This window comes from Mustela putorius, unplaced genomic scaffold (assembly GCF_011764305.1).
Source record: "Mustela putorius furo isolate JIRA1106 unplaced genomic scaffold, ASM1176430v1.1 tig00003845_pilon_pilon_pilon, whole genome shotgun sequence".
Lineage (NCBI taxonomy): Eukaryota > Metazoa > Chordata > Mammalia > Carnivora > Mustelidae > Mustela > Mustela putorius.
Window position 1 is genome coordinate 50,022,030 of NW_025421998.1, and position 26,650 is coordinate 50,048,679.

Sequence of the window (26,650 nt, forward strand, 5' to 3'; positions counted from 1 at the left end):
ATATATTTCATATTTCATATATTTCATAAAGAATCCCAGGCAAAAAAATCAGCCCTCGCTAAGTAAGTAGGTTCATTAAACAACGATAAAGACAAATGAGATCTAAATCTATAGCTAAAATCACACATTTCTATAGTTCTATTAACTAATTAATGTCAGATAGTAATGTAATTTGTGATTATGGAAAGAAAATAAAGGCCAAAGAAGGAGAAAAAAGATATAGCTTATAATTAGACTGGAATTTAAAAATACATATAAATACATCCCAAAGGCTGATTCTTTTAAAAACAATTACAGAGTTGAGGTAAGATAAAAACTGGCTTAGAACTGTTTTACTCTAAGTATTGACTAAATGCTATCAATATTTTATATATTCAAAATTTACCAATTAAATCCAAGCACCACTAAGTAGACAGGAAACCCATAATAAAAAACATCAAATTCTAACTTTATAATAATCTTATAATAATCTTACAACAATTCAACTGCTGTCATAACAAGAAGGGAACTATGAAAAATTAAATAGGGTCAGCCTCAACTACTAAAAGGAAGGTTCTCAAAGTCCCCTGCTTTTTGTGGCTATCTGTTGCTATTTAGTACAAGCACCACAAAAGCTGAAAGATGAGTTGAGAAAACAAAGTCAAATTAGCCCATGTCATCAATTTTGTTTTTGTTTCTTTTTTAAAAAGGTGGCCTCAGAATTTCGCCTGTCCTGCATCTAATACTATTACTAAGACTCAAGATGGCCCCATATTTCAGTTTTATCTAGTGATAAGCAGATTTACAGACATAAGTAAATGCTTATACTATGTATTTCTAAAATTATTATCATAAGAAAGACTGATAAAGTATTAACCTTTGTCCAAAGAATGATAGTAGGAAAGTAAGCTAACAGTCTAAACTTAGCACCTATTTTAGCCTTGAGGTTTAAGTAAAAACTTGAGGTTTAAGTAAAAACAGGTGCTACAAATGACTGCATCACCCAACCTAACAGAATGTCATTAAATAACCCATAAAACAGTATCAAAAGTATGCACCCAAAAAACAAACAAAAAAAACACATAATACTGGGGCGCCTGGGTGGCTCAGTGGGTTAAGCCTCTGCCTTCAGCTCAGGTTATGATCTCAGCGTCCTGGGATCGAGCCCTGCATTGGGCTCTCTGCTCAGTGGGGAGCCTGCTTCCCTCTCTCTCTGCCTGCCTCTCTGCCTACATGTGATCTCTCTGTCAAATAAGCAAATAAAATCTTAAAAAAAAATAACACATAATACAAAAATCTCTAAGTGGTTTTCCTTCCAAAAGTTATCTTTATACTAGAAAATATGGAATTAGCTTTATCAGCAAAACATATATATTATCAACATTGTAGATGGTTAACTGCAGAATTTTTTTAAAAGGTGGTTTCCATAAGAAAATGTATTAATTCCTCTTAAACTTGCATTTTATAGAAGTAAAAAAAATCCTAAAAATTCAGATATTAAAACCAAGAAATGATTTTATTAAATGCAATTATTTTACTTGAGATTGCTATTTAAAAGCCTGCATTGTTCTTCAAATTCATAAGGCATTAAACTATACTAAGTTATATTAAAGAAAAAACAATCATGTTTTCTAGTTACAGCCAAAATAGGAAAGATTTGATTCAGGAACTAGATAGTCATTGACCACAACTGAGTAATCTAGAAATGATTAATTAATCCCCTGATTATTGAAGACAATTCTGGGAGGCTTTCTAGAATTTAAATTGAAGTCCCCTTACTATGGCAGTGAATTTCACTGAGATTTACAATCTGGAACAGAACATCAGATCAGAACATTTATGATATAACATCAAACTGGAATTTCAGACCCTATCATGTGACTCTTAATATTATCTAAAGAGTTTTTAGTGACCCTAGCACACCATCCAATATCCCGCCTTATTTTAAAACTTTTACAGAACTTTAAAAGTATCTGAAAATGATTGTGCTTACTTCTTGGTAAACCTGCACACTCAGAAAAGGAGCAGGAAAGGTTGCCATGACTTTGAAGTACATGGACTCAGCACACTTCCCTCTTCCAAAACCTGATGTGGAGCATGTCAGTGTATGAGAGATGACTCTCCACCCTCCAGTCTCCAAGGCTTCCTAGGGCTCCTACTGACAAAGAAAGCTACAATTTCCTCCCTCCCTGAAATATTGGGAAATAGTCTAAAATCATTCACCTTCACTTTTGCCAAGAGCTTATTCAATTCATCAAAGAGAAGAAAGCTCTCATTTTCAGAGAAACATCTCCAAAAAACAGTCTCCCTTCCAGTCAATGAAAGCAGCCATGACTCCATGGGGAAGAAGTGCAAGCACACAGCTATGCGATTATTCTGCTTCGGTCTTCATTTGTGACAAAGAAGTGTAATTTAGGAAGCCCAGGGGGCTGCAGATCTATAGTCTTCAATCATCTTTATAGTCAATAAAGATACTCAAAATTCCATTTATCTGATTCTTATGGCTTATTTCTAATTGTTTCTGTATGCAATACTATACCCAATACCTACTTACATACAATACACACCTAATACCATACCATACCTAAGCAATTATTATGAAAGTGTTAAATATAAATTATATGCAGTTTTAGGAATAGTCCTTGAGTAGAGCTTGATTTGATTCTCATTTGTCCCACAAATAGTGGGTGCAGTCCTTCTAAAATGGCCACACAGAACTTCCAAACCCTATCATGAAAAAGGTGGGAGGTGGTAAGTATATTGAGAAATCACTCCTTGAGTATCTTATACAGTCTTTCAGGCCACAGTTTTTACATTCAATTCAATTTAGCTAAGTTGTTCTCTAAGCCTATAGGTTCAAATAACTCCTCCAAATATTTGGGGCCTCAAAAGATTTTTTAAATAGAATTCAAAGGTATTCATTCCAAAAATAATTACATAAACATATCTTATATATACATACATACAGGCACACAAACACGTGCATATATAAATAGTAAAAACAAAACACTCAACTCAGTTAAGGTACTTGGTTTGAGTAAGTAACAATCCTCTAACTCTCTTTTCTATACTTTTCTTAGATATAATTCATATCTGATACCAAACGCTCCGCACAGGAAGTTATACTAAATCATGACTGAAACTTCTCTTGTAAAGGTTTATCAACTCAATGTAAAACATAATCAAATAATGAAGAGAAAAACAGCAAATCAGGTGTTTGAATTTTCCATAACAACATGACAGAATTCACTAAGGGAAATAATTAATATTATTGTATGAAGTCTAGTCAATGAAATAGTATCTTCTACTATACTACGTAAAACCTGAGGAATCACCTCTATTAAACTTAACAATTATCCTGTTAATATTGTAATGAATAAAAATTTTCAGCCTTAAAAGGTAGCAACACCAAAAGGAATAAAAAAATCTTTAAAACCTTTCAAATTATACAAAAAAGTTTTATACAATTAAAAACTGAAAATTTTTTGAAGATGACTATCCATATTCCTGGTACAAATCATAATTGCCACCAATTTTATTTTACTGGATATCTTATTTTACTTAACTTTGGTAAAAAACAATTTGCAAAAATAGCACTCACAAATAAATTATACTACCATTTCTCATGGTCATTTTTTTCTTACTTATTGAGGTCTAATGGTCATTTGTTTCAATTTCTAACAAGAGTAAACATTTGAATTGTAAGATTGTCATTGAGAATACTTACCCGCCCACAAAGCAGAGGATATAAAAGGCCAAATAAAATATTACAAAGGGTCCAAAGGTTATTAGAGAAAGGACAATGCCAAGGCTTCCCCATCCCCATATGGATAGACTGGTCTGAAATGAAGCAAAGAAAAAAATTTTTTTAACAAATGTCCATATACATTAGAAAAGAACCAACAAAACCGTTACATAGTTTCACATCTCTCCTTTTAAACATACACAGTTACTGTTTCAGTAATTGTTACATATTTATTTTTGAAAATGTTAACTATAATCTTAGAGATTTATCTCCAAGAAACAGTATACAAAATCTATATGCAGAAAGGGCTTTAAGTACATCAGCAACGATTTTTTAAAAACATAGTGACAATGAAATGCACAGCAAGCGATCATTACACAAATTGTTGAATGATATGCTGGGATAAGAAATGGTAAAAAAAAAAAAAACGTATTTATAAAAACATTTATGTAGACTACAAAGTTGTACTTGCTTAGAATATTTCATTTTAAAACTAAGTTCCAACATAACTACAGTATAACAAGACATTTCTTATAAATTAAAATTTTAAGGTAAGAAATCCACATCTCAATGAAAATTATTTCTTTTACTCAAATTGTGTGCAGTAATTTGTAAAATGATAATTGCAAACTTCCAACTTTCATTACTAAAATATACCATGAGCTCAAGAAACATCTCCAAAAATTCTGTCCTTAAAAATACACAAAAAACCCTATTTTGTTTAGAATTATATTGTATTATTTATTTAAAATACTCCTTTTGTTGAAGGAAAACTGGATTTTAGCAATTAAGTTATTATGAATAAATAAACATATTCAATTCACAAGTTCCTACATCTATTTGCCTTGTACTGTGAGGTCCACAAAGGAAGCATTTGTCCCATTCCTGCCATCAAGGAGCACAGAGAAGAATGTCTTATAGGAATGAAACAATTAGACACTGAACCAAAAGAAAATAATAGAAAGCATTATAACATGTTAAAGTGAACAAAATTAATGACCACAAAACCATGGAATAGACAATAAGTTCTATGGATTAAGAGAGAAAGGAGAGTTTTATTTATTCACTCATTTTCCAGTCATCAACTGTTTTCTATGTGCTATAAGCTCAAGGTGCTGGGGAAACCACAAGGAAAACAACATATCCCCATAAGGCTACATTCTAGTAAGGAGAGAAAGATAGGCACACTTTGATCAATTTATGACCTTCTGTTAAGTTTACATTCCAGGGGAAAGAATAATAAATTTATATAGTTATATCAGATGGGGTAAGTGCTATGGAGAAAAATTAAATATATATGGTTACTATGTGCATATATATATATATATATATGACTAATATATATATATAATATATATATATATAGAATGTAGCCTTATAAATTAGCCTTATAAATTTTCCTTAAATAAATTCTAAGATTTTTGTTCATATGTCATCTAGTTGAAAGCTTCTTATATAGTCATATATATATATGACTATATATATATGACTAATATATATATATATGACTATATATATATGACTAATATATATATATGACTATATATATATGACTAATATATATATATATGACTATATATATGACTAATATATATATATGACTATATATATATGACTAATATATATATATGACTATATATATATGACTAATATATATATATATATATATATATGACTATATAAGAAGCTTTCAACTAGATGACATATGAACAAAAATCTTAGAATTTATTTAAGGAAAATTTATAATAATGAGTCTTCCTACCCCAAGTAATATTTTTCCATTTATTCATATTCTCTTTTATGTCACTCTGGGGAAGCTTTTTAAAATTTCTTCTTTTATTTAAGGCTGGTGCAATTTTTGTTCATTTGTATTTTTATTATCCTTTTTCCTATACTGGCCACTTTTTAACCAGAAGACAGAATGCCCCACTGATGAAGTTTCTGCTTTGCCCTCATGATCTCCTCCCTGAATCAGTTGGGGATACTGTTTCATCTACAGAACTGGTCTCTGACTTCTAAGAGCTGAAAGTAAGCAAGGGGATTTAGAATAAAATACAGAGCAGTCCAATCCCTCTGACAATACGTCAGCTGACCACCTGTGTGCCTAGATCCATAATACAGTCCTGCCAGAGGCCCAACTATTTCTCAAGATTCCTTCAAAACCTTATCCACTGACTTCCCTGCAAAGAGTTTTCATAAACTCTCAGGGAAAGTGAAACCAGACTATGCCCCAGATATTTTATTCAAACTACTTTCTTGAATGAGGTCTGACCTAATATTTGCAATATTATTCTTTCTCTACAAAGTTAGATTTATGCTTGCTAGCCAGTTTTTCAAAGCTAAACAACGTAGATATATTAAGAGGTCTTAAAAATGAAATCAAGCAGCTACCACTGTACATAAAGGAAGGGAGCATAATAAACGTAATATTTCTTCTCCTGTTTGAATCATACCTCTCACAATTAAAATAATTTTCAGAGAAGAATCACAATTAGTTAATATGGGGAAGATTATAAAATGCAGCAGTTAGTTAACATGGGGAGATGCTCAAATGTCTAAAATGCAAGTTTTCACAATCTTATTGCCTCTCATTTGAAAATGGTAGCAAAAATGATTAAACACAAATTTTTATTCATTCATTCATTCATACTTGTCAATACCTACTACAATGTGCCAGGTACTAATGATTTAATGTGAACAAAACTGACATTACTATCTATTTAAAAAAAATTTACAAAAGATCCTTTAATTTTGAGAGGAATTTTTATTTTCTATAGACTAATAAAATTACACAGATTCAATTAAGTAAGTCAAGTGTTCATTTGCTTTGCAGTTAATTTTTTACAATAGTTAACTTCAAATTTTAAGCTGTTCATTGAAATACCAGAATAGTGAATTGTACAAAACTAGAAAGTTTCATAGTGTTTACACACACACACACATATAAAATTGGTTCATTATATGGTGAAATTAAGGAATACAATTGAACTTAAAGCCATATAAAAATTGAGTTCTAATTATTTCCTAAGATGATACAAGATGATAAAATTCAGGATCATTTGGGACCATATTAGAAACTTTCTACAAATTCAAACAGGTATTAATTACCTCAAGAGCTGACCTAACACAGAAGCCAAAAAATAGAAATAAATCTCTATTACAGTGATTTACATTAAAATAATACTTGATATATTATCATTTTCTTCTCTAAATACAATAATCAGTGCTAAAATACCCTTGCTATCTGATTCCCTAGAACCACTGACTCACCAATGGGAATTGGAAGAAAGCTTCAAGATCATCTACTCCAGTACTTCTCAAACTTCAAGGATCTTAAATGCAGACTCTTAAAAACGCAGACTCAAAAAACTCTTAAGATGCTGATCCATTATGTCTGAGATTCTTTCATTTCCAACAAGTTAACAGAACTGTTTAGAACTTAAAACAACTATATGTTTATAATTCCCCTTAATCTCTAGGTCCACAAAACCTTATTCACAAACTCCAAAACCTAAAAAGTTTTGAGAACCAAAACTGTACAAAACATTCTACAAACTCCATTTCATTTATTTCCCTGAACAACTTACTTAAATAATCCAGAAGTTAGGACAGCATAGTGCCCAAACAATATGGACTCTGGAGTCAGACTGAGTGCAAATCTTACCTTTACTCTTTATTAGATGGATAACCACTACACACCTTCATTCCCTCACCTATTTCATGTGTCTGTTGTGGGGAGTAAATAAATGCAATGTCTAGTGGTCACTCTCATTCTTAGTCTAGCAACAGAGAAATTAAGACACAGAGAAGCTTAAAAAAAAAAAAAAAAAAAAACTGCCTGAGGTTATGCAAGCTAGTAAGTTAAGAGTGGGATCTGAGGGGCACCTGGGTGGCTCAGTGGTTTAAGCCTCTGCCTTCTGCTCAGGTCCTGATCCCAGGGTCCTGGGATTGGGCTCACTGCTCAGCAGGGAGCCTGCCTCCCCCACCCTCTCTGCCTGCCTCTCTGCCTACTTGTGATCTCTCTGTCAAATAAATAAATAAAATCTTAAAAAAAAAAAAAAAAAGAGTGGGATTTGATCCTAGGCAAATCCCAACTCCTTATTTAAACCTTAAAATTTGTCACTGACAACAACACTAAGGAAAAAAAAAAGCTGAAATCATTTTAAAATCAAATACTTTTCAGTTTTTTAATATGCTTCCCAAGAAATCAGTCAGAAAATGACTTGTAATGAATGTAATAAATCCCTGGCATGAATATGAAGTATGTAATTTTTATTATTAGACAATCATTTTAACCATCATATACCCTACATAAACAATGGAAAGAATTTCACTTTCAAAGGGTATCAATTTATTAGGATGTCCTGACACCTATATGTATCAGTTTGGCCTTGAGCATAGGGACACAGAGAAATAAAAAATGATCCCTGCTGCCAAGATGCTTAAGAACCAAAAAAGGATAATACAAAGGATCATATATACCTCTTGACAAAAGAAACCAAGCTGAAATAATTTACCTTGTAATATTTTATGCCTATCAAGTCCTACTGACATTTATCTTACTTGACTCTCATCACCTATTTTTATGATAGGGAAGGTAGCATAATACGGTACTAAAAATAAAAAGTTAGAAATTATAGGTTCCAGTTTGCCACTAACATTGTGTAACTTCTGCAATATCACTCCTTGATCCAGAATTCCCATTGAGTAGGCTCTCAAGTCAGGTCTAGCTGTAGCAGATTGGTACTAAAAATAATGACACAACTATTTTTTTTTTGACACAGCTATTTTGATGCAAAGCCAGACTGAGAGTCTCCTGGCTGCAGGGGGAGAATGGAGCTAAGTGGAAACAGGTATTTTAGATCTCATAAAAACACATTGTCAGAGCTCCCACGAAATGAACATTGGACTCTGATGTCTCAACAGAATGGGTCAACCATACTCAAGAGTTATAATGACCTGGTGTATGTGAAAACATTATGTGGCATAGGGCAGCCAGACAGATAGGGCTAAGAATCTTCAAACCATTATTACTTCAGTGCCAACTTGGGTCACAGAAATCATACAAGTTAAAGAACAAAAATAAGCACTCAAAAGAAGAGTGGCCTACTACAACTATAAATTGTTTTCCTCCCACTTTATTCCACTTAAAATATGTTGGAAGTTCTGCTCCACGTAATTTCAATGGCATGTACTCCTGACATGGAACCTCTCATTCAACATTATATAATTTAACCAAAGCCTGGTACAAAGAAGCTGCTCACTAAAAATGGAAATATTTAATATATTAACCAGAGAAATGAAATGGAGGGAATGGAAAGACAAGGGAGGAGAGAAAAGGAGAGGACAGGGAAAGGGGAAATTGCCAAGACAAGGAAAAGGTCTAGGAAAGTGAAAAAGGAAAGGACCCTAATTTGAAGTGTTCCTCTACCCCACACCTTATGGCTTTAGGCAGAGTTATACCTTCCTTCCAGTACAACTGACACCAAATTCCCACCCAAAAACAACAACAACAAAAAAAAACCAAAAACTGGACCTTGTTCTTCCATGAGACTGATGGACCAAAAAAAACGTTCTTTTGGCTGTCTCAACATATGCCGACAGCAACCCACATCCATTACTTCCTTAATGGATGGGGAGGAAGCCACAGAACGGCAGCCACACAGGGATCATCAGTACATTTGCTGGGGCAACTTGTCCCAAATCCCTCTTTACATACTCTAAGGACAAGGGAATAAAGATCCTCTTCTACTCACTTCTATTTAAGATACCTAGCATGTTCTTGGGAGGATGATTAAAGACCAGTGTGATAGGGAGTTTTCAATTCAGTTATTGAGCCAGGAAAGATAAGAGAGCCTGTGGAAAGGGTAGATACCACAGTCAATGACCCTGGTTTCCAAGATGGCTAACCGCCCAGCTGGCAAAAATAACAGCCACTAGATACCTAAAGAGTCTCTCCTACCTCTCCCAACTGGGGGTGTATATTGTTAGTTCTTTGATAATAAACTCTTCTCCCTTACCAAAAGAAGTATTGTTATTGTTCAACTGTCATATATTCTGAAGAATGAATTATGTACACATATAGAGATGACCACCTGTACAAACCCTTCCCTTTTTATTAGAGCAGTAGTTATAAAAGGTCACAGACTGGGGCGTCTGGGTTAAAAAAAATCTTTAAAAAAAAAAAGGTCACAGACTACTATTGAAGTACACACAATTAGGACTCTTAGCATCTAATGACAAATATAAGCTACAATAAATTAGTGTTTTTCAAACTAGATTCTATCAGTTGCAAAATACCTATACCCAGTTTGAAAACAATAGCAGGAACATTCAGAATTTGTATTTATTTATTCAGGATACAAACTAAGCTAGGCTGCCAACCTCCTTCTTATTCCCACAGCCCATACACTGGAATCATTGAATTGGGGCTTGAAGGAACTACTACTGTATTGGGGGGTGGGGGGGAGGAAGATGGTATTTATTCAACATTTTCTCTTATACAGGAAAAATCATAAAAGTATCTAAAATGTGGATAGGACAGTATAGCAAAGAACAGTCCTGACAGGCTTCCAATAAATACGCAAAGCCTCAAATTGAAAAACTGCTTTATCAAGGTTTCCTGAATTTCTAATAAAAGGTCTAGTAGATACACAAGGCTGAATTAAATTAACCAAAAGAGCTTTTCAGAGACAACATATTTCTAGCTATACAAATTGTTTTGGAGTCTACATATATAATAAATAACTCAATAAATTAAAGATGTCTTTTAAATAATAAATAAGCCTCTACTCTCCATCAAAAAGAAAGAAAATAGATTCTTTTCCTAATGTTCCCATTTGAAATGGGAAAGTCTATTTTGGTTTATGAATGAGACTGATATATATGAAATGAAAGTCTATCTTTGCTTATGAATGATACTGATATATGTGTATATCTTTGTTTATGAATGAAACTGATATATATGTGTGTATATACATATACATATGACACATATACAAATGTTTGTGTGTGTGTATATATATATATAAATATATGACACACAAAAGGGAAAAATATTCCCTTAAAAATAACTGATTAAAGCAAAAATTTTAAAGCTACCAAAGAGTAAGACACTTAAATTTCTAATTACATGCTATTAGAATCCATCAAGATATCAGAACAGAAATCTTGCATATTTTAAAAATTGCATTTTTTTGTATCAACATATTTACCCATAATTATTTTTAAAATTTAATTACATACTAGTAAAAGTATGTATAGCTATCATTCAGCTAAGAAAGGGACAGAATTATAAATATGCACACATTTGCTTATTTTTTTTACTGTAAGGATACAGGAAAGTTTTTAAAAAATATTTTATTTATTTATTAGACAGAGAGAGACAGCAAGAGAGGGAACACAAGCAGGGGGCCTAGGAGAGAGAGAAGCAGGCTTCCCGCTGAGCAGGGAGCCCAGTGCAGGGTTGGATCCCAGGACTCTGGGATCACCACCTAATACGAAGGCAGATGCCCAACCACTGAGCCATCCAGGTGCCCCTAGGGAAACTTTTTAAACTGATCAATGAGGAATGAAGAAAATGGGGGTAGAGGAGACAGGGATAAGAATTAGACATCTGAAAACACCTTGCTGTGTAGATCTGATTTTTGTGACACTATAAATATTTTACATATTAAAAGAATTTAAGGGGCGCCTGGGTGGCTCAGTTGGTTGGGCCACTGCCTTCTGCTCAGGTCTTGATCCTGGAGTCCCCGGAGTGAGTCCCACCTCAGGCTCCTACCTAACTCTGCAGGGAGTCTGCTTCTCCCTCTGACCTTCTCCCCTCTCATGCTCTCTCTGAAATAAATACATAAAATCTTCAAAAAAAAAAAAAAGAGAATTTAAAAAACATTCTCTAAAAATGAAAAGCAAAGTAAAACAAATCTAACTACTAAGAATGCGGAATAACCACACAAAGAAACTATTTTAAGTCATTTTAAAATATAGTAATTTAACTGTGGCTCATTAGTGGTATAAAAACAATCACAAAAAAAATAATATTACTTCTGTAAAAAATAATGTTGACAGTTCCACTGAAGTGAACCAGGGCTACTGGAGCAATGGCTGATTTCAAGAAAATGAGTTTAAAAATGGGCCTGCAGCAACTTGACATACCAGAAAGCTACTGAAGGCTACTGAAGATAAGTCAAAAGGACTCAGCAAACAACCTGAAAAGGCTGCAACTGTCTAAAGATGGAAACACTAAAAATAATAACTACAGTGGACTGGAGCATTTCAAATACTTGAATTCATGAAATCATGAAGATTTTTTATCTTTTTTAATCCTTTAAAGGGTGCAACTGTGTTTGAAGAGTGGTAGAGAATTAAGCATTTATCAGGTTAATTGGAAAGTTTATGAAAATTAAGTCTCTCTTTATGGAAATATTCCATATAATAAAGAAGAAATGATACAACTAGAACAGTACCATATTGCAATCCTTAATATGTCAGAGATCTAGCAGAGGAGGGAAGGAGGAAGGAAGGAAGAACAAACCAGACATTATACACCTCTTCAAACAAAAATATACACTACCATCTATGAAAGAGTCTTGGGTGGGAGGGGGGTGGTGTGCGGAGGGGAGGGGAGGGGAGGGGAGGGAAGGGAAGTAATCAAACCTGAATCTGATTTTAAGAAATGCAGAAGACTGGGAAATGGTTACAATATACCAGGAAGATGAACTGTTACAATATACTAGGGAGATGAACTTTAAAAAAAAAAAAAAATATATATATATATAGAGAGAGAGAGAGAGAATGTGAGAAACACTAAAGGGCAAAAAATACCCAGTTCCTTCAACAAATGCAAGGCCAGGGAAAAACAGAGTAAGAAAAGGGGGACAAGGGAGGGAGGAGAGTTTGGGGAAAACTACAGGTTACAACTACAGTATGTAGAGCTTATCCTACTTAATTTTCACAGACATACAGTAGGAAAGGAGAAAGAGGGATGAAAAGAGAAAGAAGGAAAAGGAGACAAATTTATAGCTTTAAAAAAATATTTATTTATTTATTTACTTATTTATTTATCTGAGAGAAAGAGCAGGCACAAGTGGGAGGAGGGACCGAGGGAGAGGGGGAGGAGGGGCAGAAGGCACTCCCCACTAAGCAAGGAACCCGATGCGGGGCTCCATCCCAGGACCCTGGTATCATGATCCAAGCCTAAGGCAGAAGCTTAACTGACTGAGCTACAACTGAGCTATGCAGGTGCCCCAAATTGGTAGTTCTTAATATTTTCTGGATACTTAATGATATTAAGTCATTGCTTATTTTTTTGCGGTAAAATAATATTATGATTATGTTTTAACAAAGAGAATCTTTATGTTTTACAGACACATAATGAATTATTTACAGATTAAATCATGTATCTAGAATATACGTCAAAAATAATTCTGCAAGTAGAGAGTGGGGAAAAGTAAAAAAGGATGTAGATGAAATAAAAGAGGCCATGAGCTGATAAATGTCTAAGCTGTGCATGAGGAGAGGAAATTCATTATATTAATCTTTCTACTTTTAATGTTTGAAATGCTTAAAAAAAAAAACCTGTTTAAATATATACAATAATCGGGACACCTGGGTGGCTTGGTTGGTTAAGCGTCTGCCTTAGGCTTGGGTCAAAATCCCAGGGTCCTGGGATGGGGAACCTCATCAGGCTCCCTGCTCAGCAGAGTCTGCTTCTCCCTCTGCCTGCCACTCCCCATTAGTGCTCACACACTCTCACTCTCTCTGACAAATAAACAAATAAAATCTTAAAAGAAAAAAAAAGCAACCAAGAGACAGGTTAAATAAAGTTAATGAGTTCTAGTATCTTCCTTTGTGTGTGGTTATGTGCACATTTTATGTAAGAACTACTGTTCTTCAAAATTATTTTGGGGGGTTTCATATGATTCTATAACTATTAAAAAGCTATGTATTAGGTCTTAATCACACAAAAATGAGTCAGTTTCTGCCCTCAACATGCTCACAAACTAAATAAGTAAAATTACATGTAAGGATACATAAAAATGTCATAAATGTCACAATAAAAAGATTTAAAAGATTTACAAAATGTTTAGGAATGCAGAAAAGATAAAGCCTCCAGAGCTTATAAACATATTCAAACTCCTTTGAAAGTGTCTTCCATAACCAATTGTGCACTTAAGGAAATCAATCTCTTTTCTTTACAGTTACTCACTTTTTTCCATCAAAATGGTACTCTCCAAAACTGATTATAAACTTTATGTACTAAAGTCCTGGTAATTTCCAATAATAAAAACTCCAAGTGAACAAAGATTCACAAATGCTAAGACTATTCAAGAGTGTGTCACAGACAAAACTTTAATACTCCATAAAGATAACCCACCGAAGACAAACTATAAGACCTTGAGTAGAGTGATGCCTTTTTAGGTACAACACCACTACAGAGAGAGAGGGTGAGTGAGGAAGGGAGAAGGGTCCTGGGAAAGCTCTTCTAATTTATTAAAAAAAAAAAAAAAAAAAAAAGCTACTGGGGTGCCTGGGTGGCTTAACTGGTTAAGCATCCAACTCTTGATTTTGGCTCAGGTCATGATCTCAGGGTTGTGAGATGGAACCCTGCATTGGGCCATCCATTAAATAACTAACTGATAAGTTGCACTTCATTAAAATTAAAAACTCCTACTCAAAGAAAGACATTATCACAATAAGTAAAAGATCAGCCACAGACTAGGAGAAAATATTTGCACAAGACACATCTGATAAAGGAGTTATCCAAAATATTCAAAGAACTCTTAAAACTCAAAGGTAAGAAAACAAACAATCGTAATTTAAAGATTTTAACAGACAACTCACGGAAGAAGATATACTGAGAGCAAATAATCATAGAAGATATTCCACATATGTCATTAGGGAGATGTAAATGAAAACCACAATGAAGGTGCCTAGGTGGCTCAGTTGGTTAAGCAACTGCCTTCAGGGGCACCTGGGTAGCTCAGTGGGTTCAAGTCTCTGCCTTCAGTTCAGGTCATGATCCCAGGGTACTGGGATCGAGCCCCATATCGGGCTCTCTGCTCAGCAGGAAGCCTGCTTCCCCCTCTCTCTGCCTGCCTCTCTGCCTACTTGTGATCTCTGTTTGTCAAATAAATTAATTAAATCTTAAAAAAAAAAAAAAAGGCAACTGCCTTTGGCTCAGGTCATGATCCCAGTGTCTTGGGATCGAGTCCTACGTTGGGCTCCCAGCTCCATGGAGAGTCTGGTTCTCCCTCTGATCTTCTCCCCTCTCATGCTCTCTCTCTCTCAAATAAATAAAGAAAATCTTAAAAAAAAAAAAAAATCCAAGTGAGATACCACTACACACCTATTAGAATGGCCAATACCCAGAATACTGACAAGGATGTGGAACAACAGGAATTCTCATACAATGCTGGTGGAAATAAGTAAAATGGCATTCTGGAAGACAATTCTGTAATTTCTTTTAAAACTAAATATACTCTTACCATATGATCCAGCAATCACTCTAACATTTACCCAAAGGGACTGAAAACATCTCCACACAAAAACCAGCACATAGATGTTTATAGGACTTTATTCAAAACTGCCTAAACTTAGAGGCAACTAAGATGGCCTAAAGTAGATGAGTGTATAAATAAACTATGGTACATCCAGACAATGGATTATTATTCAGCACTAAAAAGAAATGAGCTATCTAGCCATGAAAAGACATGGAGAACCCATCATGTGTCAATATAAGTTCAGCCTCGACAAAAAAAATCTACCATTTCTGTAGGTGATACAGAAGGGAGACTGCATATTTGGGAGAAGAGGATAAACAGAAAATCTCCGTATATTCCTCTAAATTTTGTGGTAATTGAAAACTGATCCCTAAAGTCTTTTAAAAACCACATACAGGGGCGCCTGGGTGGCTCAGTGGGTTAAAGCCTCTGCTTTCGGCTCAGGTCATGATCCCGGGGTCCTGGGATCGAGCCCCGCATCGAGCTCTCTGCTCAGCAGGGAGCCTGCTTCTTCCTCCCTCTCCGCCTGCCTCTCTGCCTACTTGTGATCTCTGTCAAATAAATAAATAAAACATTTTTTTTTACACCACATACAAATAATCTCAAGTATAAAAAGACTTTACAAAGGGAGAAAATAATAACAAGTTGGCACCAGTCATGAACTATAATAAACTGACAGTCAACCTTACCAATGCCCAAAAGAATGCTAAATGTCAAGCAGCTCAAAATTCATTTACCTTTTAATAAAATGTAAAAAAAAAAAAAAAAAACATAAAATTATTTTTATATGGTATTAAAATTAACTGTTTAGAATCATTTCATGAATTTCATAATTTTTAAAATATAATTTTAATTGTAAAGTCTAATTTTTATGCAAGTGTACTTTATTTACAAGTAAAAGCTGTTGCTAAAACATGCATAGTCAAAACTCCCAACTTCTACTTTTAAGAATCCTTAGGCCTGGGCACCTGGGTGGCTCAGTGGGTTAAAGCCTCTGCCTTCAGCTCAGGTCATGATCCCAGGGACCTGGGATCGAGCTCCGCATCAGGCCCTCTGCTAGGCAGGGAGCCTGCTTCCCTTCCTCTCTCTGCTTCTCTCTGCCTATTTGTGATCTCTCTCTCTGTCAAATAAATAAATAAAATCTTTAAAACAAAAAAAAAAGAATCCTTAGGCCTCCCTCCCACAAAGAACAAACAGAAAAGCCAAAGGCCAGTTCCAATAAATCTCCAATTTTCTCATGGAATTAGTAAACTTCCTATAAAAATTCTTTACTTTGACTCAATAAAAATAAATAAATCAAGATTATACAGTAAGACCTAACAAATTACACTCAGTTAATTTAGTAAATCAGGTGTTCTGAACTTGAAAATGACAGAAACATTATTTATGTGGGTTGTGTTCTTGGGACAAAACAACAGAGTAGGGAAGGGGTAGGGAGGGTGAGAAAGAAAGAGACAGTGAGAGAGGAGAGTGAGGGTGTTTTTTAATTTGGTACTTAAATATGCAGGATAAAATAATAAGAAAAATATGCTCCCTAACTGAACATGGTGCTCAGAATCAAGATCTCAGCAAATAAGGAACTAAAGGTACAAGAATTCACTGTCAGGGGCGCCTGGGTGGCTCAGTGGTTAAGCGTCTGCCTTCAGCTCAGGTGACGACCCAGCGTTCTGGGAAGGAGCCCCACATCAGGCTCCCTGCTCATGGGAAGCCTGCTTCTCCTTCTCCCCTTTCCCCCTATTGTAGTGCGTCTCTCACCATCTGTCTGTCTGTCAAAGAAATAAAATCTTAAAAAAAAAAAAAAAAGAATTCACTGTCAGGATACTTACGGCAGATTGTGTAAATCTCAGCCCATTTGACTTCACAACCCAATTATTACTCAATCTTCCAAACCAAGGGATTGAGCCTGTCTCTTTTGCCACTACTGTCTTCTGTGACTTCCACTCAAGTTTCCTTTCTCACCCTCATATGCAATAGAACTAAACACATCTCAAATATCTCAGTAGGTGATGCTGGTTGATCTTCTCCAGAAAGAATTTAAGTTTTGAGAAAGGGATAAAAAACTGGTGTGTTTTATTTGGCCAACATAGTATTTTTTTTTTAATTCTGAGTAAATATTTAAAACATCACATACATATCACAGTTTCTGGCTTTTCTTAAAAAATGAAAACTTTGGGTGCCTGAGTGGCTCAGTGGGTTAAGTCTCTGCCTTTGGCTCAGGTCATGGTCTCAGGGTCCTATGATGGAGGCTGGCATTGGGCTCTTTGCTCAGCAGGGAGCCTGCTTCCCTGTCTCTCTCTGCCTGCCTCTCTGCCTACTTGTGATTCCTCTGTCAAATAAATAAAATAAATAAATAAATAATTTTTTTACATTATTATTTTTTTTTAAAAGAAAAATTTGGGGGTGCCTGGGTGGCTCAATTGATTAGATATCTGCCTCCAGCTCTGGTCAAGATCCTGGGGTCCTGGGATCCGCCCAGCAGCAGGCTCTCTGCTCAGTGGGGAGCCTGCTTTTCTCCTCCCTCTGCTGCTCCTCCTGCTTGTATTCTCTGGCACTCTCTCTCTGCCCAATAAATAAATAAAATCTTTTTTAAAATATGAAAAATCTGGAATCAGTGGAATCAGTCCTGCAAGGCAACAATGAGATAAAAGTGAATGGCAACAACCACCGTGAAAATCAGCCAGAAACAGGAGTTCAGTACTGCTACAGTACCTACAGTTGCTAAAAGGTTTATTTGATTCTAAGTCGAAGATATAATTCATCATCATAACTTCACAGCTGTTTTAAAGATGCAAAATACTAGTCTACAACTATGTCACTATCAAAAGTGGGGAAAAAAAAAGATAAACCAAGAGTAATGTGTTTTAAAAATAGCAGATAGCCTATTACTTACTTGAAGCAAAGGCATAAAGACATACATATATATATGATGCTTACTTCATGAAGGGATCTAAATTCACACACATGAGTTAGGCCTTTCTTTTATCCCTAGTTTAGTCTGACAACAAACACTTTAAAAAAGAATAAACTAACAGCCTCAGGAAGAATCCAATGGATGAAAAAGGGAAGGAAGAAAATTAAGAAAGCACAAATAGGGACTGCAATGAGGAATCTCTGAAATCTGTTTTTGTGGGTTTTTTTTAAAAGATTTTATTTATTTATTTATTTATTTGACAGAGAGAGAGAGTGAGCGAGAGAGGGAATATAAGCAGGGACAGTGGGTGAGGGAGAAGCAGGCTTCCCGCTAAGCGGAGAGCCTGATGCAGGGTTCCATTTCAGGACACCAGAATCATGATCTGAGCTGAAGGCAGACGCTTAACGACTGAGCTACGCAGGCACCCAAATCTCTGAAAGCTGTTAAAGTGGTTAATAATAAAAGGAAATAAAAGAGATTAAGGAAGGGATGCCTGGGTGGCTCAGGTCATGATCCCAGTGTCCTGGGATCGAGTCCCACCTAGGGCTCCTTGCTCAGCAGGGAGCCTGCTTCTCTCTGTCTCTGCCTGCCACTCTCTCTGCCTATGCTCACTCTCTCTCTCTCTGACAAGTAAATAAAATCTTTAATAAATAAATAAATAAGAGGTCAAGGAAAATTAATACCGCTTTGCAAGTATACCCTTGATTATCTTTGGTTGGGGGGGGGGGGATCTTGAGTTTCTAAAACATACACTGAAATGCATACTTAACACTTCTGTCTAAATTTCTCATGGGTAACTCAAATTAATCATGTCCAAAAATAAACTCATTACATACCCTAAGTATCTCCTATATTCCCCTACTTAAAAAGAACATCAGTGTCTATCCACTAACTGAAAAGATAAATCTCAAAGTTATCTTGAACTGTCCCCTCTTGGAACGATCACATCCAACTAATTATGTTTTATATCCTAAATATCTCTTGAGGCCTTCCCCTCTTCACCACTAAAGTCTTAGACAAAACCTTTATTATAGCCTACAAAACTACAATTCCTGCCTCCCCTCTATTCTATCCATCTTACTGCCAAAATGACCTTTGAAAAGATTCTGAAATACCTAGTTACCCCTAGTTATAACTTGTTCTCTTGTGTCTATCCTCTAGTATGGTTACCTTTCCTCTTCAGCAAGAATCTCTATCAAGTTTCCTTCAAGAACCAGCTCAAACTTATATATTCCATCAAGTAAGTCCTCTCAGCAGATAGAAAGTTCAGTCCTTGGGGGTGCCTGGGTTGCTCAGTCCTTAAGCAGCTGCCTTCGGCTCAGGTCATGATTCCAGTGACCTGGGATCACACCCTGCATCCAGCTCCCTGCTCAGCGGGAAGCCTGCTTCTCCCTCTCCTGTTTCCCCTGCTTGAGTTCCCTCTCTCACTGTGTCTGTCAAATAAATATATAAAATCTTAAAAAAAAAAAGAAAGAAAGAAAAGAAAGGTCAATCCTTGCATTCTCTGTCTCCACAGCACTATTTAAAATTCTACAGAGTTATTTATGTATATCTGCCTTTTCTAGACTGGAAGCTTCATTAATTGATCAAATATTTACTGAAGGGACGCCTAGGTAGCTCAGGTGGTTATGCATCTGCCTTGGGCTCAGGTCATGATCCCAGGGTCCTGAGATCGAGCCCAGTGTCAGGCTCCCTGACGTGGAAGAGTCTGCTTCTCTCCTTCACTCTGCACTTTATCCACCCCACCTCAACTTGTGCTCTCTCCCTCTCTCTTGCTCACGCTCTCTCAGATAAATACATAAAATCTTTAAAAGAAATTTTGCTGAGGTCTATCACATGCCCCCCATGCTTAAAAGATAAGCATGGTTCAGGGCCTCAAGAAGCTCACTGTCTTGTGGAAGAGAATCACATATATATAAAAAATACAACAATAAATAAAATGATAGGCATCCATCAGTTATTACAAGGCATTAAGAAGGAACATGTAATCTGACCCACCAAGAAGGGGAGAAAAGACAGCAAATTAGAGAAGTATCCCAGAAAAGTGATACCTAAGACCAGTCTCAGGGAGTAACAGGACATAGCCAGATGAAGAACAGAGAAACCGATAAAGAGAAGAAAACAGGAATAGACACTGAGGAAAGAAAACTACTTCCATGGGAAAGTCAGTGAAGGTCGTTTTTAAAAAGCAGATTGTGAGAAGCATATGGGATATACAAGTTTAAACTATCCTATCAACCACCTATACAAGTTGTAACAGGCAAACCTGGAGGCAGAAAAACCTAAGAAGGGCAATTATGTCATATTATCTAAAAGCCAGAACTAGGGCAAAGGTAGTAGGCATGGACAAAGTCTATAAACTGGAGAAGTATCTAGATGACTCAACCGATAGATATTATAATTAATGCATGGAGCATGAGAAAAAGCCATCATCATAGCTTTTTAAGCTTGAGTAATAAGTGACTGAACAAGCTCATCATCCCAAACAACACATGGGAGAACAAGGGTGGAAGACAGTGTGTTTATTGTTTTGTTTTGTGGAAGAAGCAGTCAAATTCACTAAGGGGCATGTTAAGGGTAATATACAAGATATCTATCCAGTGAAGGTAGCCAGCAAGCAACTGGATATAGTAATACAGTTATTTTCAAGGGATTACTCTGGCTAGAGATACAGAATTTGCAGTTACAAACAGTCATCTTACAAAATGGAATAAATCAGATCAAGAAAAGTCAGCAAGTCAAGAATGACATACTGAAATATTTTAAGGGGCAGAAAAAGAAAAACAAAGTCCAGGAAGACAAATGAGAAGGGGTGCTTAGAAAGGTACAGAAAGAATCAGGAATAGGTGGAGTCCCAAAAGCTGTAAGAACAGTATCTCCCTAATAAAGATGGAATCATCAGTATCCAAAAGCTCATCAGTATCCAATAGTTCAGTACCATAAAAACTAGTAAACGTCCAGGGACGTGACAACTAGAAGGTAACTAATGATTTTACTGAGAGCAACATCGATAAAGTAGTAGCACAGAACCCTACTGCAGTAGGTTTAGCAATGAATGGGAAGAGATTTGTAGGTATTTCAGACTCTAGGGAAAGATACAGTAAAAAGAGTTCAGGTGAGATAAATGTGACTCAATGAGCAGCAGACGACAGGATCAAAGGTACAAAGAGAGCCGAACCTCTATTTAATTGCAAGAGGGACAGCTGTTTCCAAAATTTAAAGTTTCTCTTAGGGCAGGGAATGTACCATGTTCAATGTCATCTCCCCACAACTAGCAAAAATGCCTGGAATGTAATACAACTGAAAGAGTCTGTGATATGCATAACTACAAGAATGAATTCAGGAGGAGATCCCTTTTGTAATATAATAAACAATCTGAAAAATAAAGGGGTGGGGGGGAAGAAATATCCCCTAAAAGTATATATCTAGAAGTGAAAACTTAAGAAGAGTTATGACTTCAAAGATTATTTACAATTAATGAACTTTGCAATGCACATATGTATTGGGTATGATGTCCCATGCTAAGATCTGTTCAGTCTTTGTCATCCAAATATAAGACCTATTTAGGAGTTTATAAAACTAGTTTTTCTTTGAAATATAAAACCAGTCATTGTTACATCTGTAAAAGGCAGGTGTCATCTGCTTATCCTGTCCATCCACACCCCCAAGAATCAAACTATCCTATCTACTTCTCCCTCCCCCAAACTCACCCTGGTCTAGACAGGCATGTGTACACCTAACACAAAGGAAGCCAACTAACTTTAACAGACAATGTATACCTTGTGAGACCTGACTCCATCAATGATCTGAGCTAGGATCTCTCTCAGTAACTTGAAAAGGTACAAACTGTAGCCAACCAAAGGTGGGCAATGAACCTGAAAAAGAACACGTACATTCTGGGGCTGGGATGGCCATTTTAAGGGATAAGAAGTCAGTAAGCAAGCATGGAAGCCAACTGAGAGAAAAACTCAAAATGACACAAATACATTTTGAAAAGCTGAGATGAGAGACTTTGTATTTACCTGTAAGAGAGAAAGTGGGAGGGAGGGAGAAAGGGGGCTGGAGAGAAGGAGGGAGGGAGGGAAGGAAGAGAGGAAGAGAAACAGAAAGAGTTGAGACCTTAATCAGCTTTTTCCTTCCCATAGGACCAGTGGCGTTCCATTTTACTTCCCTAAATTCTCCTTTTTGAGGTAATGGAGGTATACTTCTGTTCCTTACAATCAAGATTCCCAGCTGGAAAGTCCCAAATAAGATTACAAAAATGCCAGGAACACAAGAAGCCCTTTTTGTTTTTCTAAGTCACTAAATAGGTACTACACACTTTAACACAGAAGTAGTTAGGAATTCTGGCTTCTCTTCATAGCTCTGCTCTAAGACATCATGCAAATCTGGGCAATCAAAATGTCTCTCAACTTTTGTTTACTCACTTCAAAAACAGAACTGTATTACAGACCTCCTATACAAAAATGGCTTAAAAATTAACTTACGATGATTTTGTGAGGGGTGTGTTCATGTGGACACATACCACAAATTCAAAGATATATACACTTAGAGCACCCCTTTGAAAGTCTCTGGTGAATTTTTCTAACTATGAAAGATCTAAACTTGGGAGTATAAAATGGCCTTCTCCTAAGATCCCAGAAATCCATAAAGCAGCACCTAGCACAAACGTAGTAACTATGTCTAATTAAGAAACTTCCTTTCAAGACAAGCAAGGTACTCACCTGATACACTGCTTTCCTTCCTGGACTTTGCTCACAAATGCCTGCCTACCATACCTTAAATGGTCTTCTGAGGGATTCCTTAAGAAAAGAGTACCATGCTCTAATTCAAATAAATGACCCCTACCATGTCAGACCACAGACAGCTAGACAGATTAGAAATCCACAGCTGGGTGGATTTCTACAGCTGGTTTAATGTTCTGTGACATGGCCTGGCAGGTAACTTAGCATGGCAACACATGGCAACACAGATAAGTTAGAGAAAATGATAACTCTCATCTGACAAATAAGATCTTCTCTTGAGACTGTCAGTTGGTGCTAAGAGGGATAAAAGCAGTAGTAAAACAGTAACAAAGTCAACTGTCATAGCAAAGCACTAGCACAGGGATTAACAAAATAGGAGTCTAATGCTAGTGATAGTCACAAGATAACCAGGAAGCTAACCAGGCAGGGCAGCCATGTCTGTTCTATTGTGAAGCATGGATAGCTAATAAAGCTCTTATTTTATTGATTTCATCATGTATCTTTGTAATTCAATTCTTGTCACCTAAGGTAATTCCAGAATCCCTCTGTGCTTTGCATGTTAACAAAAAAATAAAATAAAATAAATAAAAGCCTAACATACCTAATACTTTTCATAAAGCTAAATAAGTGCATTCTGTGTACCTCTTAGTAGATCTCTAGCTTCTAAAACTAAAGCAATAATAGTAGTACTAATAACAACCACCACCACTACCTTCAGATTCTTTCCTCAAGGACTATAAATATAGGTTTATACTCTTATTTGGGGTAAGAAGTTTTCTCTGTTAACAGGAATACTCAGTTAAGTCTTCTTCCAGAGTTGACATTAGCTTAACTTTTTTTTTTCTTGAAAAAGAGAAAATTTACTGAGGACCATTTTATGATGATTAAAACCAAATAAAAAATGAAATAGTGGAAAAACTGACAGACTTCAATAAACAGAAGTCCAGCTAAATCAAAATCAGTCTTACCTCAAAAACTTAGATTTGATGACTCTTTAACCTCTTTTAAGCATTTACTTAAAATTTACTAAAAAATCCATCTGCCAAGTAATACATGGCTCTGTTTTAATAATGACAAAGTGATGGGATGGTCCCAAATTTCTGAGATAAAAGAAAAAACAAACTGCCAAGCCCTGCCAATTGATCCCCAAAACACAAGTGGAATACACAGATATTTGACCTGCATTTCAGTCCATTAAAACCTAAAAATAACAAGTACTCAAGACTATTTGTGTTGTTATGTCTTCTGTTTTATTATTTTCATGTCGTTCTGATAAATAAATGATAATAAATAAATTGACATTTACTTTAGACTTCTAAAATCATTCTCATAGGTTCTAAGAACATAAATATTATAAGGGAAAAGAAATGAAGAAGTACAATTTCAACTCAGCTTGAATGAAAAGAACAAACCAAAATCAAATTCAATAAACCACTGGGGAAAAAAAGACAGATAAACTTGGTTTAAAATCTATTGCATAAGACATATCAAGTGAGAGCTCATGCCTTTAAAACAACAACAACAACAACAAAAAACTCATCTTTGGCTCATTTTCTTTTTCAAGCCACCATGATCCACCATAGTGGGGTAGAGGGGAAGCAAAGAACAAATAAACAGAACTAGGGGATAGGTAAAATGGTAAGGCCTGACATGAAACAGTTACCATATGATCAGGAATTTCACTTCTAGATATATACCCCCCAAAGGACTGAAAACTCAAATACATGCACATACATTTTCATAGTGCCATTATTCATAAAAGCCAAAAGATGGAAGTGGCCCAAATGTCCATCAACAATTGAAAGGATAAACAAATTATGGTATCCACATGCAATACAGTAGTATTCCGCCATAAGAAGGAATGAGGTACTGCTACATGCTACAACATGGGTACACTGTGCTAAATGAAAGAAGCCAGACATACAAGGTCAAATATTGTATGATTCCATTTATATGAAATATCCAAAATAGAGAAATCCATAGAGACAGAATATAGAATGACAGATGCCAACCTCTGGGAAGTGAGGGAACAGGAAGAAAATGGGGAGCAACTATAATGAACACAGTCTTCTTTTTGAGGTGATGAAAATGTTTTGGAACTAGACAGAGGTGGTGGTTGCACAAGATTGTGATTGTACTAAATGCCAATGGACTGTTCACTTTAAAAATGGTTAACCTGTTATGTCAATTTCAATTTCACCTCAATTTTTTTAAAACTTAAAAAAAAAAAACCTGGGTCATTTGTTAGAAGATACAATTTCTAGACCCGGGTTCTAGACCAGCTACTTATAGCTGACCTCTCTGAGCCTCAATTTCTTCATCTGTAAACAGGCTGGAAACAGATGATATCCAAGGTTCCTCTCATTTAACTCAGGCTCTATATCTGCAGCTCTGAATTTTTAAAGAATTGTGTCATATAGGAATTTACCTGAAAAACAAAGCATGAAGTACTGGTTAATGTTACAGTTGTACAGCAAAGTCATTAGTTTAGCAGAACTGCTTCTCATAATGACTTTAAATGGAAGTGGACATAAACATTAAAAGTCAATTCAATGAAGGCAATTCCGCAAAGAGTAAAACTAATGTGTTCTAAGATTAGTTTTCTAGCAGTAAAACTTTATCCAAGGGCAGAAACTAGAGAATCTAACCACAATTATAAACAAATAAAAAACAGGTGAAAGATCATCTAGAAGACAGGTTGGATTAAATTAACTCCAAATTTAACTCTAAATCAAAGAGTATCAATTCTTTTGGGCTTTGCAAAGGAGGTACTGAGTACCATAAAGCCTGAGATCATTTTGGGTTGGTTTTCTCTATTTCTGATTTAGACTTAATCCACATACACAATAAATCAAATAAGCCATAAAAATTAAAGAGACTAGTGTTCTTAACCTTGCTTTTATAAGGTGGCACAAAAAAGCAAAGCCCAAGGTTTCCTCAGGAAGCAGCTCTGGAGGACACCTGGGTGGCTCAATCGTTAAGCATCTGCCTTTGGCTCAGGTCATGGTCCCAGGGTCCTGGGATGGAGCCCCACATCAGGCTCTGTATTCTCTCTCTCTCAGGGAAATAAATAAATAAAAATCTTAAAAAAAAAAAAAAAGGAAGCAACTTTGGATACATTCCAACATAACAAATGTTGACCTGAGTTACCATCAGTTCCCACCATACAGTAAAGTAGAAATAATTTTGGCTTAGAAAATTTTAAGCCAAAAGATGTCAGCTGTCATAGCCAAAGAAAAATCTTAACATTCCTATGGATCATCTGAATCTCTTGTTAAAACTAAACTGTGAGATATAACCACAGATGACTGAGACAAGTGACTTGTGTAGTTTTTAAATAAATATCAACGGACTTTTAGGAAAATGGGTACCATTCATACCCACCTTAACATCAGGAAAGGCAAAGAATGAAATCCAAAAAGAGAAAGGAAAAGGAGCACTCTTTAGCATAATTGTGCCTTAATTTTCACCTTGCTAAGTACGTCTGAAAACTATGAATACAAAAGAAATAAAAATGCATGTCATAATTCAGCTGTTACAAGCACCCTTTTGACGTACCCTAAGCCCCATGACCTATCACAGGCTTCATCTACTTCATGTCATAGCCTCAAAAAATTACTTTTAGTTCCCTAATTTAAACACATACAAAATAAGGTCACTGTATGCAAAATCATCTAATTAAACAAAGCATAAAAGCTTTAATCATGACATATATTTCACTTAGTAAAAGCGCATGGGTTTTAATCACTAGTTAACATGATACACTATA

General features: G+C 35.6%; 1 protein-coding gene across 6 annotated transcripts in view; it reads right to left on the minus strand.

Moving 5' to 3' along the window:
• The window catches only part of SNX13 (sorting nexin 13), a 126,855-nt gene that overhangs the window by 79,511 nt on the left and 20,694 nt on the right, over positions 1–26,650 (minus strand). For all 6 annotated transcript variants that reach the window (XR_006601338.1, XM_004743388.3, XM_004743387.3 and 3 more), the window contains exon 2: positions 3,707–3,819. Coding sequence is in view for 5 of the 6 variants with exons in the window: in XM_004743388.3 (XP_004743445.1) it covers positions 3,707–3,819 (113 nt within the window). In the remaining variant the exon portion in view is untranslated. The remainder of the gene's footprint in view (positions 1–3,706; positions 3,820–26,650) is intronic.